The sequence below is a fragment of the Asterias amurensis genome, chromosome 2, assembly GCF_032118995.1.
Source record: "Asterias amurensis chromosome 2, ASM3211899v1".
Classification (NCBI taxonomy): Eukaryota; Metazoa; Echinodermata; class Asteroidea; order Forcipulatida; family Asteriidae; genus Asterias; species Asterias amurensis.
In genome coordinates, this window is record NC_092649.1 from 19326671 (window position 1) to 19347590 (window position 20920).

Here is a 20920-nt window from a genome sequence, read left to right on the forward strand (position 1 = left end):
ACTGTTTATATTTTTCAGATTTGGTTCAGATTTGGCGCGCCGTAAACCCGGGAGATTTAAGCATCTTTTCTTGTCTTGTCTTTTGCCTTTTTTAGTAGATCTTCGTGGGGAAATAACAGCGTTTTGACTCTCTTCGAAGGTAAGTGTATATATAAGAAATATTATGTTTACGATCGCCACTTTACCCTCTTTTTTTCTTATGTCGGTCAAACCATCAAACTCAATCATTAAAAAAATGCTAAACACAAACGAACACAGCAGTATTGATCTCTACCTCCATGGTTGACAGTGCAGTGACACAGCCCAACGGCCACAGCTCAGTCCGTAGGCCTACACTTGATCAGTCAACATGATCAAGAGTCAAGACAAATTAGCCTAGTTAAGATTAGGCAAATAACTGTTGTAGAGAAGTATATACGAAATTCCCTGGCAAATTCCCTGCGGTCGCCAATGGCCTACACAGACACAGCACTAGTTTCTAGAAGTAAAGAGGAAGGCAACCTTTTAATTATTTCATTAGTCATACTCATTGTCATGTGATGTATGTTTTCATGTTTATCACTGCAAACAGTGCAAGTGAAGTTGCAGTGTAACAAAACAGCAGCAGTATCACTACCCCCCCCCCCCCTTCCCATAAATATTTGTTTTCTGTGAGTGTGAGGTTCTTCCTTTTCAAACTTTTGAGTTGGCCGATGACTTGTCTTTAACTGGTGCGTTAACACATTTCTATCATCTATGTGATTGTGATGTCTATTGTTGTGCCCTTTTTGTGTTTATTGTGAAGTTTCAAATGACAAGGATCTATGTCAGTGTGAGGATGATGTATTGTAGGCCTATAAAACAGCGAGGATGATCTAGCTAGGCCTATAAAACAACATATGCTTGCAGAAGAACTCAGTGAAATCTGGCTTTTTCTTCGCTGAGTAAAATACAAATTCCAGAACTCACCTGGTGATCATATTATCCTGTGAAAGTGCTTGTCATATGCATCAAATACAAAGCTGAATACTAATTTAGTATACATTTTCTTTCATTAATTACAGAGCATAGGCAAGTTTCTATCAACACAATGTCAGATGACGAGTACGCCTACGGAGACATTGACGAGTTAACAGCTTTACTTGACGACGAAGATGAAAAGGACCCGTATCAAGATGACGTCCCAACATGCGCCACGAAAAAATACACCTACAACCCATCACTAGAGGACTTATCATCAAAAAGTCAACAATCAAGCCAGAAACCAGCAGAAAGTACTTCTGATCATCAGAGGTCAACTCAGGTCGCATCTTCAGGTCAAGTGTCATCTCAAGGTCAAGGGTCTTTGCCAGGTCAAAGGCCATCCTCGTGTGAGGATGATGTTTCTGATGAAGCAAAGAGCAAAGAGGAACTCATGGGTAATCTTTACTTTTTATTTCAGAGTTTCACACTTAATGGCAGGGTCCAATTTTGATAAGCACAATAACATTTTGCTTACCAGAATAAGGTTCCCAGCCAAACTACCATTTCATATGCACAATTTGTAAATCGCATCCTGCTCATTTCTGCTTCTGCGTAGCAGAAAATTGGTAAGCAATATTTCCTGCTTAAAGCAAAAAGCAGCGCGTTGAAATTGAGCACAGGGTATACTTTTGGTAATTGTCAAAGACCCGAAATCCTTGGTCCGTTTATCCCATACATACATGTACCAAACCTGTGAAAAATGTTGTCATATAAGTTGTATGTGTACTCAATTGGTGCCAAAATATATACAAAAATAGAAATGTGTGCAAGTAAAAACATGACGCTGAGTGACATCTCACATCTGATGGCCTCCTTAAACTGCTCCAAGGTGGGCAGCTAGATGATGTCTTGAGGAAGCTCATCCCAGTCTTTGAAGTGCCCCTTAAACCAAACCTAGGACTTTGTTTTCGAAAGGGAAACATAACTTTCTATTTTGTTCAACCAATTTTTTTAGATGAGTTGAAAAGAATGAGAGAGCAGATGAAACTCATGCAGTCGGGAGGCAGCAGCCAGACGGGAAGTGACAACCAGACTAGCGGACCCAGAGAGACTTTTTCCGATGCCATCTCGGTGACTGTGGAAGTCAAGCATGTCCGCAAACAGAAGACATCGCTAACGGACAAGAAGACATCACCAAAGGAAAAGAAGCCATCACCAGCGGAGAAGAAGACCTCGCCTGGAGATTCAAAAAGATACACGGCTCAGGAAATTGGATCTATAGCAGGTACCAGCAACATGGAGGGCTAATAAAATTACCTCGTCTTAAATTCATAGACTTGAAATTCCAAAAAAAAGAAGCTAATCAAAGCCAAAAAATAGTCAATAGTCAATAGCCTTACGTTTCCACCCTAGCAGAGTCTCACCCAAAGCCTATCTTATTATTATATTATATTAGTATTATAATAGGTTTGTCAAAATCTGTTTATAGCTGCCAAACAGTCTGAACTAAACTACAGATAAACAAACAGTGAAAAAGTTCATCAATAAAAACATTCAAAAGCTATTGAAAGAGAGTTTAAAAAGGCTTAAGAACAGAGCATTAACACATGAAAAACGCAGAGCAGTTTTACACAAAATGCTGGTCAAGTAAGTAAGGAACGTGCACTGTATTTATATCGGTTTGTTCTACACCTGATAGTGGTCCTGAAGAGTCAGAATTTCTCAGGTTATTGTTCCAAGCTGGAGGCAGCTAGCCTCTGTGTCTGGTAGAAGACAGGAGCGATCCACCAAAATTGATAGGAAAGCTGTTCAAGTCTCTCCATGAGGGGCGGAATACTTATAGAGATATCTGTGTACGATTTGAACTGACAAAAATCACCAATAAGAATTATACAGAATGTTTTTCCGCTGCATTTTCTCAAGGCACTCTCTCTTGTGAGTTTCTTGTAGATTTAACGGCTATACCATCCTTGAGCAACCCGGAGGATTGGGATGACGACTGGGACGACGACGATTGGGATGAGGTCGAAGAGAAGAAAGAGGCAAGCCCAGCTGCGGAACCGAAGAGCGCCCTCTTTGGCAAGAGTGCCAAACGAGTCGCTCATACTCCAAATAACAACGTGAAGAAACCTGACAAAGGTTTGAATCAGAGGCTGTATCCAAATTGGTTGCTACGGCTACGGCTACGGCTAAGGGTGTTGCTGAGGACGTCCTATACCTCAACACATGATGACTTGAAAATCTAGCAGTGGTCGTAGCTGTAGTCGCAAATTCGAGCATGGCCATAATATGCAAATATTCTAATGGTGTGGATTTATATAAAGCTGTATGCTTATTTTACCTTACACTTCAGAGCCACCACAATTTCCACAAACTTCTCTAGATTGCGATTTGTTACGACAACAGCTCATAAGAGACATTTCCATCTTGTATTCTTTCCCTTTTTCCTTGTAGTGAGCCCGTATAAGTGTGAACTATGCCACGAGGTACTGGACACATTGGAAGCTTTAACTTTACATACGTTCCAACATCGTAAAGAATCGCCCCAAGATTGTGCAATCTGCGGGAAGTCCTTCGCAAACAAATACAAACTCCAAGCTCACGCTCGGATTCATGGGACGTCTGCGCAATCAACAAGCTCATCTGCCAGGAAGGCATCTGCGGGATCAGCCCAGTTGAGACGAGAGAGTGGAAACAACAGTAGAGGGCAGGCTTCAAAAACAGGAAAACCCGAAAAGAAGGAACACATTGAAACCAATAAGCATTCTCAATTGCGAGTTCTGTAAGTTCAAACTTTGTAATGTCCGGTTTCATCACCAAAAATATACAACTATAATACAGGGGTCAAAATTGCCACTAGCCCGCTAGCCCGGGACTACCAGATTTACAGCCGGGCTACTCATTTTTCCAGTTTGATAGCCCGACGGGCTAGTGGAAAAATAATGCAGAAATCATCATCACAAACAATAAAGAACTATGTTATTGGTGTATTGTAAAGTTTGAGCCGTGACGCGAGACATAATGTGTCTTTCGGGCTACCAAAATCTAATCAGGGCTACTAAAAATTATTGGTCACTAGCCCTGCTGACTACCATGGAAATACACTTAATTTCGACCCCTGTAATAGTATGAGTGTAACTTGTGTAGGGTTCTGCCCACAGGGTTCTGCCCACAGGGTTCTGCCCACAGGGTTCTGCCCACAGGGTTCTGCCCACACTGGTCGGTGCTGGATTCCCCTACCACCACTGGAAGAATTCAATGAAATGTAAAACTTGGTGTTTTTCAGTAAAATGGTATCCAAAGCCATTAATTTTGAGCCGTTCTTTGTTTTGAGTCAAAACATAATAATAATAATAGACCGTTTTTATATAGCGCTTTTTACGCCCGAGGGGTGTCTCAAAGCGCTTCCGACATTATTACCCCTGGTCACTGGGCCTTAAATTATTCCTTAAACCATCTCAGCTCCCTGGGGAGTATACAGCCTGTGCGCAATATATGTGCTACTCGGCTAAACCAATCACAAGAACCATCTCTGCCCTCACAGGTACCCATTTACCCCTGGGTGGAGAGAAGCAATTATAGTTAAGAGTCTTGCTCAGGGACACAAGTGTCACGACCGGGATTCGAACCCACACTCTGCTGAACAGAAGCATCAGAGCTTGAGTTTGGTGCTCTTATCCACTCGGCCACGACACCCCACATATAATTATACCATGGACCCTATCCATCTTGCAATGGTTTCCAGGGAAACCTTTTTCCACCAGAAATCCTGAGCATAACCCTGGTGGATAAGGAGGGAATCTTGTACTAGTGAGACGTAGAGACTGTAAACTTATCAACAGTAATTAACTGTTGTTGGTAGTAAGTAAGGTCAACTCTCTAACCTTTGACCTATGACCTTTCCCAGGAATCCCTTGGTTTCCTCAACGAGGTTGGACTCCATGATGGACGGAAGGAAGATGCTACGACTGTCCATCCTCAAGAATTACCTCGGAGCTGGTGGTATAGAAGGAGACTGGGTCACCATGGGAGTCCTTGTTGCTAAACTGCCCCCCAAGACAAGTTCAAAGGTCAGTAGAAAAGACAAGATTGTTAAGGTCGCAGACAAGGTCATTTTACATCAAAAGATTAGTGTCACAGGATGTTCTGCTCTCCCGCTTGAGATTCGGAGACTAGCACAAGACAGAACACAATGGGAAAAGCTTGTGTACGCCTGCTGTACAGCCGACTGATGATGATGATCCTCTCAAAAATGAATGAGGATTAAATCACACCTTGTGCTTAAGCTTTTTTGTAAAGTAGCCCACTGGGCTAGTAAACTGTGGATTTTGCTGGCCCACAGAAAGTTCAAGTTTCCCTGATTAGAAACCTGTATTGTAATAAATGTCTCATGGCCTGGCATGTCCTAGCAGTTAGGAGCACTGGATTCAAACTCTGGTGTTTCCTATCAGCAGAGTGTGGGTTCGAGTCCCAGTCATGACACCTGTGTCCTTAAGCAAGACACTTAACCATGATTGCTTCGCCCTTCTGATGGGACGTAAAGCCATTGGTCTTATGTTGGGTTCGAATCCCCAGCCGCGACACTTGTGTCCTTAAGCAAGACACTTAACCATTGCTTCGTCCTTCGGATGGGACGTAAAGCCGTTGGTCCCATGTGTTGTGTATTAAACGCATGTAAAAGAGCCCAGTGCACTTATCGTAAAGAGAAGGGGTATGTCCCTTTGTTCCTGGTTTGAATGGCATCATATTGCACCGTACCCTGTAAACCATTACATGGTGCTATGTAGGTGCTAAATAGGAGTAGGTCTCGTAATTCAAGCGTGCAGGCAGTGATTTACATAGTAGCTTTAGAAAGCAACAGACTAGCCAGCCGGATATCTTTGGACAGGATTTTGGCTAGCCCTTAGTAGTTATAACAGGCCTGTGAACTATATTGAAACTATACATCTGTTTTAATCTGACAGGGCAAGGCTTTTAGTATCTGGAAGCTGTCTGATTTGAGCAACTGTGAGCAAGTCACCACGCTGTTTCTCTTTGGCAAATCTCATGATGAACATTGGAAGACAGCTCAGGGGTCTGTCTTAGGCATCCTCAACGCATCCATCATGCCGCCTAAAGAGAATACACAGGTGAACAAGGAACTAGACTTACTTTCATCCATAAGTATCGTTGAGTAGTTATTGAGGTGAACAAGGAACTAGACTTTCTTTCATCTAGTAGTCTTCTTGGTGGACGTTTGGATGCTAAGCATCGGACTCAAGCTCTGGTGTTTCTGATCAGCAGAGTTATGGTTTGAGTCCTGGCTGTGGCACTTGTGTCCTTACATGCCTTAACTAAGACACTTAATCATTATTGCTGCATCGTTCGGATGGGACATTAGGATGTAGATACTATGTACTAGGATGTGCTTGTGAAAGAACCCAGAACACAGCTCAATAAAATTTGCTTTTTGAGGGACATCCATTCCCTTTCCATCCCATTTTCGTCTCAATTACAACTTGACCTGTGAAATTCTTAGCAGCGTCTTTGTAAGTCAAGAAATTTTTCTTGTCTTCTCCCGTAGGATGACGGGGGGGTATCTCTGAGCATAGACCACCCACAGAAACTTCTCCTGATTGGTACCTCAAAAGACTTCGGTCACTGCCGCTCACGACGGAAAGATGGAAAACCCTGTTCGATGATCGTCAACACGTAGGTTTAAATTCTTCAAGCCAGACCCTTGTTCTTTGAACACTAACAGGGCTAGAATTCCTTTGAGAAAACCCACAAGTCCGCAGGGCGTGTAGCTCAAAATATTTACTAGACAGGAACTTAATAGATGTTAAATTTGCATTGGGTATAAAGAATATTATTTTAATATTGATGTGTGTAAGCACTGTATACTCAGTACATGCCTTAAATTTCGCTCTTAAAGGGCCACAGCAATTCTCCTCTTGTAAGGGGGCACTTCTATTGGGAAAATGTAAATTTGTATTGGAACTTTACAAAGGGCACTAAGCTTGGGCGATATCGATTTATTTTATTCACGATATATCGCCGACAATATATCGCGATATTCGATATAATCGCGATTAATTAAATTTGACATCATCAGTCTTCAAACTCCAAGTGAAAGTTGTAGAAGAGACAGTCAAAGCATAAGAGAGGTGTTCTAATGACCTATTCTTCTTGTTTTACTCCAAACCTATGGGGTGCAAGATGTCTCAGCTAGGAAATACATCGTGATATTGCGATATTTAATCAATATCGCGAATATTGCGATATATCGATATTTCGATTAAAACCAAATCGATCTGATATCAAAAACATTTCCAAATTAATATCGCGATATTCGATAATATCGTGATATCGTGATATCGCCCAAGCTTAAAGAGCACCACAGCAAAAGCACAGGACACCACGGCAATTACTGTGGGTGCCGTGGGTTATTTGGAGACCTGCAGTACTTTCCCGAGTTCTGTGAAAGAAAATCACAGGCATATTACTAGGGTGGGATTCTAACCCATGACCATGGCCAATCGCTAGAGCAGATGGCTGTAATACCAACTAGACCACCGATACGTAGAGGTAGTTCCAATCCTATATTTTAGTAGCGGGTACTGCAACAATTTAATAGCTTTTAAACTTACATCGAGGATAAATTGGACAGGAATTGTGTACAAAATTGGAATTGAAGTGAGAAGAAGAAAATGCCAGCATAGGTTGATTATTGAACTATTTGAATTTGAAAAAGCACTAGGAAATGATTTATCGCACTTGTATATTATGGGTAAATAGTCTTCGATAAAAACAAACTATGTTCTTCAGACTTAAAGTCAACATTTGAATACAGTCAAAAGACTGCCAGCCTTGTCCAGTCATGAATTTACTAGCTTGATGCTAAAATCACTGGCCTCTGGCCTGGGCCTAGAGCTGCTAAGCACAAAAATTTGCTTAGCATGAAATTTCTTCCTTGATAAAAACATGATTACCAACAAAATTTCCATTTGATGCATATTGCTTGTTAGTGGTATTCAGCTGCTGTTGTTTGCTTATCCTGAAAATCACGTGGAAATTTGGTTGGAAATCCTGTTTTTAATGAAGACCAAAATTTCATGCTCAGCAAATTATTGTGCTTAGCAGCTCTATCAAATTGGGCCCTGCTGTCCAGTGTAAAATTCTAGCCATAACTAGCTGTTATAAATGCAGTAGAATTTGTTTTCTTTTTTTATGATATTTTTACGTTAATTTTTTTTTTTTAGGGCTGTTAGTGAAACATGTCAGTATCATGTACAGAATGAATACAAGAAGAGCAGTGGTAAAAGACCGGACCTACAGTCATCGTAAGTACACAGCCAAACAATTTCATCCACATTAAGACTGTATGTAGAAATTGAGTCTTGACTGTCTTACAAAAAGGTTACTAAGTGTTACCTGGTTGCAGAATGTATTCTCATATTATGTCCAGTTTGCGCTCTACATAAGTGCCCTGGTCATTGGGCCAATAACATTCCTTTAATCCTTCTCTGCTCCCTGGGGAGTATACAGCCATGAGTTGCCTTGGCACTCCAAAGGCTTTTTCGTACTCAATATCAACCGCTACCCTCACGGGTACCCATTTATACTCCTAGGTGAAGAGAAGAAACATAGTAAAGCATCTTGTTCAAGGACACTAATGCAATGACCAGGACCGGCTTTTAATCACTCGGCCACGCCCCCCCCCCCACCCTCCAGATACTCAGTACTTTTCCTGACAAAACTTCATAGACATATCACTCGCGTGGGATTCAAACCCACAAACCGTTGCCATTCTAGAGCAAATGTCTTACCACAATGTAGTTTGTATTAACAAGGATTCCAACTTTCAGAATTATAATTTGTTTTTCTATTTGGCAATAATTCCTTCATCTTCACAGGTATTCGGGTGTTCAGCCAAAAGTGTTCAAGAAGAAGCTTGGGACAAACATCATATACGGCGGGCAGAGTTACAATCCAATGAGGTACACAATACAGTTTACTTCTTTTTTTATCGCTTCAATCATAAAATTTTTGAAAGATTTTGTTGTATTTTTATAGGTTTCATCAGCCATATCAGTTACAGTGCTTACTATTAATAATAACTGGTTCTTATATAGCATACATATCTTAGTAGCTAGATCGAGCGCTTTACAACCTTATTATCTCGATTGTTCCCCTGAAGACGAGCAGTTATACTGTTCAAAACGTCCAGACCAAACTGGCTTACTTTCAGAGCCAACACTCCCACAAAAGAGATTTATTACATGGTTGTACCCACAAGTTTACTATTATTTATAGTTTAATCCTACTCATCGCACCTAATAGAAGAAAAAAAAAGAACTTATTGATAGCACTTAAAGAGTAACTAATAGTACAGAAACTGATGATTTTTCATAGCAACAACTACTTCATCACATGCAACGGAAGGGACAAACTTAGTACAGTATACTATGTTGGTCCTGTGTGTTGTGTAACGCATGTAAAAGAACCCAGTGCACTTATCGAAAAGAGAAGGGGTTCGCCCCGTTGTTCCTGGCTGTGGGTGCTGTATGCACCCTAGCACCTTGTAAACCCTTATAAGTGCTATATAATTGGGTCTCAGAATCCATCACTGCAATAACCTATCTTTCTGAAAGTTTGTATATACTCAGCGCCTTGAGTACCTTGTTTGGTAGATACGTGCGCTATATAAGACTTCGATATTATTATTATTATTATTATTATTATTATTATTATTATTATTATTATTATTATTATTATTATTATTATTATTATTATTATTATTATTATTATTATTATTATTATTATTATTATTATACAGGGAAAGATTTCGTTTAGCGATTTCGTTTAGCAATTTCGCATAGCAACAAATTTAGACAGAATTTATTGTGGGCACACTCAATACTAATGTTGAATTGCAAATCCTATTTTTTGAGTAGCAATTGATACATTTTGTGTAGCATTTTGCTCTGCTATACAAGGGAAATTGCTCACTGGTATACAAGTGCACCATGCAAAGCTTTGAACATCACTTAAAAAGAACCTATATTCTGAAATCGTTTGTAACATTTTCTCCCTCAATTTTTATTTTCACATAAAAAAGTGCATCAGTCATTGGAGCTGGCACTAAGTCTGGTGAAAAACCCAAGAAGAAAGTACAGAAGCTGGCATTACAGAGTCTTGGCGTCAAAGGAAGTAAGGAGATTGAGCAAGAAGCGAGAGACAGCGTTCTGACGCTCCACGGACGAAAGAATAAAGAAGACACGCTGGTCAAGGTGGCCGGGGCGAGTGAACCCTTGTAAGTTTTGAAGGACCTTGTAACCTATCTTTCTGAAAGTTTGTATATACGTATAAGCTCCTTGAGTACAGGTTAGTTGATAGATATGTGCGCTGTATAAGACTTTGATATTATTATTATTATTATTATTATTATTATTACTACTATTATTATTATGTTATGTTTGCAGCAAAGAGTTGTTGAGTGCACCAAGTTTTGGATCACAGAATCTGATTCGGCACATGGTCAAAGTGGAAGAAGGTATGTTTCATTCTAGGTATCAATTTTGAATAAATTAAATTAACACATTGTTTGTAACTTTATCCTTCAATTTACATTTATCCGTTGAATGAAGTGCAGAACCAGCATGCTTTTTTACTGAAGTGGTACATTTTGTGGCTAATTTGTAAGCAGAAAACAATTACAAGGAATCCCTTTGAAGTAACTTGCGCTGCAATTCAGCCTTTTGGAAATTGGGCTCAACTGTAACAGTACAGTTACCAATGACTGGAATTGTCTGTCCTGTATAATCGATGTGACCTCTGACGTCACACAAAAACCATAACATGACTCGCACGCATACCGCCGGGCAAAACCTTTGTGTTTTGGCATCCAGCTAGAAAGTGTACGCAATCTTACTATGACTGCAATCTCACTCGGTGCCTGGCGAAACATGACATTGTCAACAGAGGGCGGTTTGAATGTAAACATAGGTCACATCGTCTATAGGTACGAAGTTCTACATCTGTGTCCTTAGAGAGGGGCGGTTTCTTTTCCATGAAGACTTTGAAACTGATGCCCCAGTGTCGATTTCCATTGCCACTGGTGTGTTACTCAGGGATGAGATTGTTCAGACTTTTGGCTGAATTCAGACTTTTTATGTCTGCCTGGTGAAGAAAATCAGACAATATTTGTTTCCACAAATAAAGAAATCCTTCTCATTGGTCTGTTTCGCTAGTGCTTAGGATACTGTTTCCAAAAGCTCATTGCAATCTATAACCCCAGGGGTTACCAAACAGTAGAAATGGCATCATTTCAACACACCTTTGAATTTGTATCCAATTTTCAGACTTTTTCATTAGTAATGACTCTCACCCCTGGTTATTGATTGACAAAGTTACTATCAGCGGTGTTTCCTTGGAATGTGAAGTGGTCTTGTACAAGGTGTAATTATGTGGTGGTACTCCTCCCTCTTTAGTTAAATGCAGAACTTCCCAGCTATTGTAACACCCTTGTAGTTCCTTAAACTCAACAGTCCACGATGTTGATATATAACTGATAATTTGTCCACCAGTGAGCAAAAGCGTCAGCACAATCACTGCCAAAGATCTCCTGCAACAGCACCGACAGGAAATGAAGGTCAAACAGGCCACACGAAAGACGTCCCTCGATTATCCATCAACGACGACAACGACATCTACAAGGACCCTCAAAGACAAGAACGGAACTCAAGCCGTACGCAAAGACTCAAAAGAGAAGTTGGGATCAACGGGACCGTCCTTCCAGAAAAATGTGGAAAACCTGATTCCTGTTCTTGGACGAGATTGCCATGACGACGACGGCGATGATGAGTACATCATCTTCGACGAAGAAAGTCCCGAGCCTAAAGTTCCTTGGAAGTGCGTTCCATCTTTCAAGTCGTCAAAAACTTCAAGCTCTGTTGACGCAAAGAGAAAAGCAATCGCTCTCATTAGATCCAAGGGTCAAATCACCAAGGCTGACCCCAACAAAGTTGTCGGCAAAAGCACTAGTCCTATGTCGCCACGGAAACGGGAAGCAGTGAAGAGGAGAGTAGAAGATGATCTCAATCGGTCGCAGGAAGGTGGGATATTTCTTTGTGTTTATTTTCCCATCTCATGTTTGAAGTTAAAAATCTACTCATTTCTAACCAAAGTGATAATCATGTTCATCACTTAAAAGACCAAAGCAGCCTGTACAAACTTGCCAATAGGGGTCACAAACAGCCGTAAGTTTGACCTACTTCCAATCTACAAAGAGGTCAAAGTAAAGGTCATCCAGATATGAAGTTTTCAATCAATCCCAATTTCTAAACACAAAACTAAATAGTCCGTTTTGGGGCTATTTCTGTTGACATTTTTACTGACAAAATGTGATGAGACAAATGAACAACAATATTAGCATTGTCTGGTTATTTTGTGATGATTATACAGAAATGAATGCCTATATTAAGGGTTAACACAATTGAGTTGGTTTCCGAACAGTGCAGCTACGCAAGGGATTTTAGATTGATATTCATGAGATGCTTAAGCTTTGACCTTTGTTGACAGCCTTTCATGGTGACAGCGGTGGGATGCACCAGCTATGTGAACTATTCACTCATTTCAGTGATCTTTGGGGATAGTCTTTCAAGCTTGTTTATTTTCTCACTCTTGACAGAAGAGAGCAGTGGAGACTCAGGCCAGCCAGCCAAGAAACTCAAGAAGTCGTTCTTAGGCCAGGAGGTCGACTTGAGCCAAGATGAACTAAAATCAATCATGGATGCCAAGTCCAGCAACTCTGGTGTTTTAGCGGAGGTAACAAAGTTTCCTTTCGAAGACTTTTGAAAATCTAGGAGAATGTCCTTAAAATTACAACTCCAAAAAACTCCTGGCGTTCTTGTTTTCATTACCAGAAATATGTTGGTATAAATTAGTAATGCCTCTGGAGAAGGTCCGGTTTGGATCGAAAGCTAAGGCCATCTACCCTACTCGTTACAATTAATAATAATATAATAAATAGTAGTAATTGTCTGGATAGATAGTATTCTTGTCGTGAAGGACATCTTTATTTCTATTTTGGACAGGTTCAAGCTGAGATGGAAGAGATATACTTCCAGGCTCTTGAGAAAAAGGAACGTCTTGAGAACCAGATGGCATCGATCAGAGAGAAGAAATGTAAAGTAGTGTCTTGTAAAAAGGTAAGAAGAGAGTGAAAGCTTTTTAGAAAACGAAAACAATGCACGAGGATTAGGCAAAGAAGTCCATCAAATGTACATGTAAATAGTACACAATTTTGACCAAAACAAACGAAGAAGAAACATCTAAAGAACGCAAACATTCTAAAAACTGATCCAAGCTAACGTCCCAATCCCACATGAGCAGCACCAGAAACACGTCCAAACACTTTAACGTCCCCAATCATTTTTCTTCCATATATCTTCCGTATATCTCCAGTGATGACCAGCTCCAGTAATGATAAAACATTACCATGGTATGTTGTCTCATTATTAAATTTTTAATTTCACTGTTAGTAACATTTTCCTACCCACAGTGCGACTATACATGGTTTGGGCCCTCGTCGCTATGCAAGGCGGAGAATCATCAGTTAGCGCGACACGAAGCGACGATGCGATACTTCAATTGTAAAACTTGCAAGAGTAGAAGTATTACATTCAACAGGATCCCTAACAAATCATGCAGGTAAGATAAATAGTGACTGTGCCCCTCCCCTACGCCCCGCCGCCCCCCCCCCCTAACCCAACCGCCCCCATTGTCTCAAGTGTTCCATCCACTCCATTTGACTTGGTCTGAGCATCTGACGTCACTCTTTGAGGCTCATGAGTTATGGAAGAAACTATGGAAGAAAATAATTATAGCAAACGTATCTGCCAATCCAGCCAGGAACACCGGGGCGAACCCCTTCTCTTTTCGATAAGTGCCCTGGGTTCTTTTACATGGGTTTACGCAACAAATGTGACCAACGGCTTTACGTGCCATCCGAAGTACGAAGGAATGGTTTTAAAAGTGTCTTGCTTAAGGACACAATTAAGTGTCACTGCTGGGGACTAGAACCCACACTCTGCTGATCAGAAACACCAGAGTTTGAATTCGGTGCTCTTAACCGCTCGGCCACGACACTTCCACAAGAAACCTGCCATCGATCCCCTCTTAAATACACCTTTGAGCTTGCATTGATTTCGCATGGAGATTCGCAGTCAAATCCTACGTACATGGTTGTATACATACATAACAATATTACATGCATGTGCATGATGTACAAACATTGTGCATGCCGACGACCGAAAGTGCAGCTGACAAACATCACCTCGGACCAATCAAAACACAGAAAGCTTTTGTCACTGCACTTTTAGAAATCATTGTACCCAATGAAGTCACTGGGTTACAATCATGTTAGTTCTGTTGTATAAATCTACACTTATAAAGGATTGAAAACAATCAAACAATTCCAAAAACCAAAGGTATACTTTGCCTTTAAGTAGGAAAAATATGATACCTGAACAAAATAATTAGCCTGATGGGTTTTCAGTGAAGTGACGTTACTTGATATAAACCACCCCTTTAATTTCAACCCATCCTCCTTGGTTCCGCTAAATTTCCTTCCGGGGCAGGTGGAATTACAAATTCACCGTCTCCGAACCGCAAGTTTGTGTCGTTGGCATCTGTCCAAATAATTACATGCAACTGTTGAACCACATTTTGTGATTCTAAAACATCTGGCGGGAAATTGGTTTTCCGTAAAAGGATGCCTCTATCCAAAGAATCAAAGAATTGCACTGCATTAAGACTGACCTAATTTTAAAGAAGGAAAAAAAAAAACAATTGAGCTCAAATCACTGGACATTTTTATAATTTATAATTGTACGCATAAAAACGTACTTGATAACTAGCAATGGAGAGCTGTTGATAATACATTGTAAGAAACGACTCCCTCTGAAGTATCGTAGTTTTTGAGATTGAGGTAATTTCTCACTCAAATATGAAAAGACTTCAGGCAAGAGGCCTTTTTGAGGCATCTGAAAGCACACAAACTTGTGTAACAAGGGTATTTTTTCTTTCATTATTCTCGTGGAACTTCGATGACTAATTATGTATGCATAATTTGGGGGTTTTGGGAAAAAAATTAAAAGTTAGAATACTGGACCCAATTTTGGTTAACAACTCTGCTTAGCAGAAATGAGCAGGATACCAGTTTAAAATGGAACATGTAGAATGGTAGTTTGGCTTGTAACCTTATTCTGGTATGCATAATTGTGTTGTGCTTAGCATCTTTTTGTGCTTAAGCAGCTTGGCCCTGGTCTTTGTATTTGACATTGACCAAACATGTCCAATGCCTTTCAAGTCAAGAATTCACATGCATTCTTTGATATTCATGGAATTGACAGCGGGTTGCTTGGATGTCAACAAGTCTGACACAGTCAGCTGTGAGAAAAATTCAGGACCTCAAGCTATCTCTCGGCACTGTCGCCCATCTGTAGTCTGACGATGTTTTCTTATCACATTCTATTTTTCTATGTTATCGGTGGCAATCATTTATGCTAGTTATGGTGTTTATATAACCTATTGGGTTGGATGGTTGGAAGTCGTGGGGAGGAGTATTCAGGTGGATTTGTTTTTTGAGAATTTAGTTTTTGAGGATTTTGGGGGGTTTGGGTATTAGGGTTGGTGGGGGTTGGATGTGGGTTTGGCTGGAGGTTGGGATGTGGGTCTGATGCGGTTTGGGGATTGGGTGATGGTTGGATGGGGGTTTATGTGGGGGTTGGATGGGAGTTTATTTGGTGAGGGTTGGATGGGTGGGGTTGGGATAAGGGATTGGGTGAGGTTTGTATGAGGGTTTAGGTGGGAGCTGGATGGGGGATTATGTGAGGGATGGATGGGGGATTTTGTGTGGGATGGGGGATTGGGTGAGGTTGGATGGGGGGGGGGATTGAGTGAGGGTTGGATGTGGGTTTGGCTGGGAGTAGATGTTGGTTTTTGTGGGTGTTGTATGGTGATTTGGGTGGTGGTTGAATAGGGGTTTTGGGTAGGGGTTGGGTGTGGGCTAATTTGGCTGGGGTTGGGTTGTGGCTGGATGTGGGTTTTAATGGGGGTTAGGTAGGGGGTTGGCTGGGTTTGGGTATGTTTGGGAAAGGGGTATGCCTGGGTTTTGTTATGTGTTTTGGGCTTCGCAATTTATATGAAAGCATTTACTGACTGATAAATAACTGAACGTCTTGTATCTGATTCCTAATACCCCAGGTCTTGTGGTGGAACAAGCTACGAGAGAACGTCCATGTTAAAGGTAAGAGCCCATATTGAGACCGATCTCATATCTCGTCTTCATTGGTTGCTAATCTAAAGCCAAGTTTTAACCAATATTACACAAACCCTATTCGTTTTTATTAACTCGTGACATCTCTATTTACGACTGTAATTCTATTATAATAGATTTACCCTTGGTACATGTAAACTAAACACATTACTCAGCATTCAAATCTTGGTCTGGTGACGATGTCTCGTTATTATCCTGTTAAGAAAATCAAATCGATTTTAAATTGTGTTTGGGGCGGTAGATGATTAAATTAAGATTCGTGTCCTTGGGAGGGTGGGATGAAAAACACGAATAGTTCAATGGGCAGAGGTTGGAACTGTTTTTGTCCAAGAGAAGTCACGTTTCAGAGATAATAATTTTGCTGTGATTAAAGAAGTTAGGGGAAACATAGAAGAAAGGATAGTTGGATTGGGGCGAGGGGGTGGGGGGGGGGCTGTGAGCAGGGCTCAATTTCATAAAGCCTGTTTGCACACAAAACTTACTAGGCACATAAAAGTATTGCTTTACAAAAATAGGTTACCAGCCAAAATTACATTAAGTTTACATCGTTTGACTGGTGCCCCACCCAATTTTTGCTTAGCAGAGAAAATTGCTGAGCGGTATGAAATTGGCCCAAGAGCTGCCTCATTCTGTAGAACGTTCCTTTAAAATAAACCAATATTTCCATGTTCTGATGAACAAATTAGAGAATCTCCCTGAATATGGTAACTTTTCCCCTATTATGTTACATGTAATTAAAAATGTCTCCTGGATTCTTGTGCATAGTCTCCCTGAATATATTGTACAACATCTCTCTGATTGTTGTAATCAAATCTCAATGATTGTTGTACAAAATCTCCCTGAATATGGAAACTTTCCCCCTGTTATATTGAATGTAATTCTAAATGTCACTGATTTTTGTACAAAGTCTCCATGATTGCAAGACATTTGCCCTGAGTTTGGAAACTTTTCCCCCTTTTATATTTGTACTTGTATGTTATTATAAATGTCTCTCTGACTGTTGACTGTTGTACAAAATCTTCCTGATTGGTGTAAACAAAATCTCCATGAAAGTTACAACTTTAAACAAGTACACTTAAACAAGTACACTTTAAACAGCATGCAGCGTCAGAGTCCAGCATTCTCCAGAAGACGATCAGAGCATACTGATCGAAACATCAAGTTAAACCAACGGTTCTTTTCAGAACCACCCCAACTCATTTAGAGATAGTCATTACATGGTGTTACCGCAAACTCTTCTATATACACTTTAAACAAGTACACTTTTTACACTTAAACTTTTTGTACAAGTACAAAACCTCTCTAATGGTTGTACAAAAACTCAATGACTATTGTACAATACCTCCATGATTGTTGACTTCCTGAATATTGTACAAAATCTCCATGAATGGCAGGCCTTTATGCTTCGTTTTTAAAAGGGCAAGGGCGCCAAGGCATTTTCTCCTTGGTCAAGGGCACCCTAAGAGGAAATTGTAAAATGCTACTGAAGCATTTCAAGGGCACCAAGGCAATGACCGGGGGGCATGGACATGAAGTATCAGGCTCGTAATGGTGTACACAATCTCCCTCTTAGTTGTACACAAATCTCTCCGATTGTTGTACCAAAATCTCCCTGATTGCAAGATGTAATTGTTGCCAGCTCTGGCTTCGATTCCCACAGGGTTTATCCTTCACTTCCGCAGTGACTAGCCACTGTGACAATTAGCTTATTCATTAACTGCTCAGTCAGCTTTAGGATTTAAGATTAAACCTCTCAATGATGTCATTGACTTGTAAATTGAAGTCATGTGAAATAATCAGTGGGTAACCATCAAAGCACTAACAAGCCAGACTGATTGACAGGAATGAGATTTGACTATAATCACAACAATGCTAAAAATAGAAAAATCCAGCCTTGTGAAAGCTATCATTTAAAAAAAAAAAAAAAACTAATGACCCTTTTTATTTTTAACAGAGATCCAGACCTCCAAAAAATGTTAACATGCAAAAAAACATGTTTAAATCACCACGTATTTAGTTTGAACATATGATGTGCCATATAACCAAGCACCCTTGCTATGGTAACATTATTCTCATGCACAGAACATTTCCATTTCACTAGAAGAAAGTGTTAAGTGAAAAAATAATCACAACATTTATCCCCCCCCCCCCAGAAAAAACAAGGAATGTTAGTAAAGAAGTCTTGTGAAAGGTTGTTAAATAATCGCAACCAAAGGAAGTGACAGACAACCAGCGCCGAGGACCCTTGTTACAAGTGCTCGTGTGAAAGGGTTCTCAGTTTATAGAACTAGAGCCAAGATATAATAGAGTGTTGATGTTTAAAACAAGTGTGCTGTGTGCCTCCTTGGTTTTTGAATAAATTTTGCTTTTTTGTTTCTGCTTTTCAGGAGAGAAAAGGACCTCTACTTGACAGCGAGAAACTTCTACTGAGAGGTGAAGAACGCAAGTGGGTCATGTGATGTGGTCATGTGATAGTGTGTAGAAACTTCAAGTCATTATAAGGCCAAGTTCTACGATGGTTGGACTACGCTAGTCAACTTTTTGGAACGAGCCTACCGAGCATGGTCACATCGCTGTTTATCACATCGCCATCTATGGATAGCTGTCTAAGAGCAAGTTCGAGTGCGCACATTTACTCAACTACTGACGAGCAACAAACATGCGCAGTGATGCACTCACTGGAACAACTTGTTTGGAAGCCTACCACGGTATTCAACACTCCATTGCCTTCCGCCTTTTCACTATAGTGTCACTGGTTCCCCTCTGCGCTCTGTTAGCATGGAACAGGCTATCGAGACCATGGAAGGAACCGTGGTCCTGATGAGGCTGTTTCCAAAATGGTCGACGTTAATCATGGTGCTCACTCCAACTTGCCTCTAATAGCACAATGCAAAGTGGACAAGTTATAAGAAAATGATAATGTAAGTTAAGTCGCCAATCACAAGACTAGAGTCGTTCTTACTACAAGCTTACTACAACTTCTGTGCGCATGCCCTAGATACGTCAAGAGACAGCCACTAGTCAACCATTGGTCCGTGCGCAAACTTGGCCCTTGTTTATATATAATTTTAAAAATCCCAGTTAATTCTTTAACATTCAGAGTCGGGGATCTTTACCCCCCAAAAAATCATTGTAAGCAATAATTTTAACATGTAATTATGAATGGAAGAATCATAAACTTGTTACTGTTTGCCATAACGCATTGACTTCACTTTAAATATATTGTTAGCTACAAAAGTTTGAGCCCGATAGCTCAGATGGTAGAGCACCAGCATGTTAACGCAGAGGTCACAGGTTCATGTCCTGCTCTTGTTAATTTGTCTCTGTTCAACAAAAAACTACAAAAGTTGTCTAAAAGTTTTAAAAGAAATGTTTGTGAATGTTTATAAAATGTTCATGTTGTGAAAAATATACTATGATAGCACTAAAACAATTTTATAATGTGATATTTAATCAGTTATGAGGTATTGCAAAGAGTATTTTTTGGTTGTTTAAAGGCAGTGGACACTATTGGTAATTACTCAAAATAAATATTAGCATAAAACCTTCCTTGGTAACGAGTAATGGGGAGAGGTCGATAGTATAAAACATTGTGAGAAACAGCTCCCTCCTAAGTAACGTAGTTTCCGAGAAAGAAGCAATTTTCCACGAATTTGATTTCGAGACCTCAGATTTAGAATTTGAGGCATCTGAAAGCACACAACTTCATGTGACATGGGTGTTTTTTCTTTCGTTATTATCTCGCAACTTCGATGACCGATTGAGCTCAAATTTTTTACAGGTTTGTTATTGTATGCATATTATGTTGAGATACAGCAAGTGAGAAGACTAGTCTTTGACAATTACCAATAGTGTTCATTATCTTTAAAAGTTTTATGGTTAAGATATGAGATGTTTACCATGTTGCAGTAATTTTGTTCCACATCCTTACAGTTCCAAATGTTCTCATTTTGAGTTGATCAAAATGGCTGCCATTTGGGCCCGTTTTCATGGAGCTTCGTAAGCAGAAAATATTGCTTAACATTTTACTGGTAAGATAAATGAGCAGGATACCAGTCACAGATGATACATGTGACATGGTATTTCAGCTGGTAACCATACTCTGGTAAGCATAATGATGTGCTTAGCTACTGTTAGTGCTTTTAAACATTATTCTAAAAAGTATGCCATTAAAAAACAAAAATTGTATTATTTATTTATTCCAAACAAATATCGAGATGAAATGTGAAGAAACCACTGAAAACTCGAGGTCTCAAAAACATGGAATTGAAATCATTTCCCAAAACAATGTTGACATGTTGTTTACAAGTACAATGTTAAAGAAAGTAGCTGATTGTACAGTCTCAAAAACAAATTCAACACAAATTTGAGTAAAATCTAAGATTTACTCCACATAAAAACGAAGCAATTCCCACTCTCGTGCGCAGCCATTTTTGGAGAAAAAAAATATCCACTAGCAGATTACCCATGCTATCCCAAGCCGAACAGTGTTGTTGTTTTTCTAATAACTTGGTTCCATGTATCAATAACAGAGAAGGATCCCTACAGTCCACTAGAGTTTATGATGCTGTTTATCTAATAAAGAAGAATTTAATTGCAAGAGTGCAGTGCGGTGTGCTTTCTATTCATGTTTAGTGGTTCGGCCGCATGGCCCCC

The 20920-nt window shown here is 40.1% G+C and overlaps 1 protein-coding gene across 1 annotated transcript; it reads left to right on the forward strand.

Annotated features, from left to right (window-relative positions):
• The first annotated feature begins 5 nt into the window (after positions 1 to 5).
• Positions 6 to 20859, forward strand: LOC139952012 (protein MCM10 homolog). Its single transcript, XM_071950974.1, has 18 exons — positions 6 to 139; positions 1044 to 1397; positions 1958 to 2227; positions 2893 to 3081; positions 3397 to 3724; positions 4850 to 5012; positions 5907 to 6071; positions 6506 to 6633; positions 8184 to 8264; positions 8838 to 8921; positions 10043 to 10237; positions 10407 to 10477; positions 11511 to 12038; positions 12614 to 12750; positions 13020 to 13133; positions 13487 to 13635; positions 16192 to 16234; positions 18652 to 20859. Exons 2-18 carry the CDS (start codon positions 1070 to 1072, stop codon positions 18721 to 18723), a joined length of 3045 nt encoding a protein of 1014 aa, XP_071807075.1. The 5' UTR covers positions 6 to 139; positions 1044 to 1069; the 3' UTR covers positions 18724 to 20859.
• The last annotated feature ends 61 nt before the right edge of the window (positions 20860 to 20920 follow it).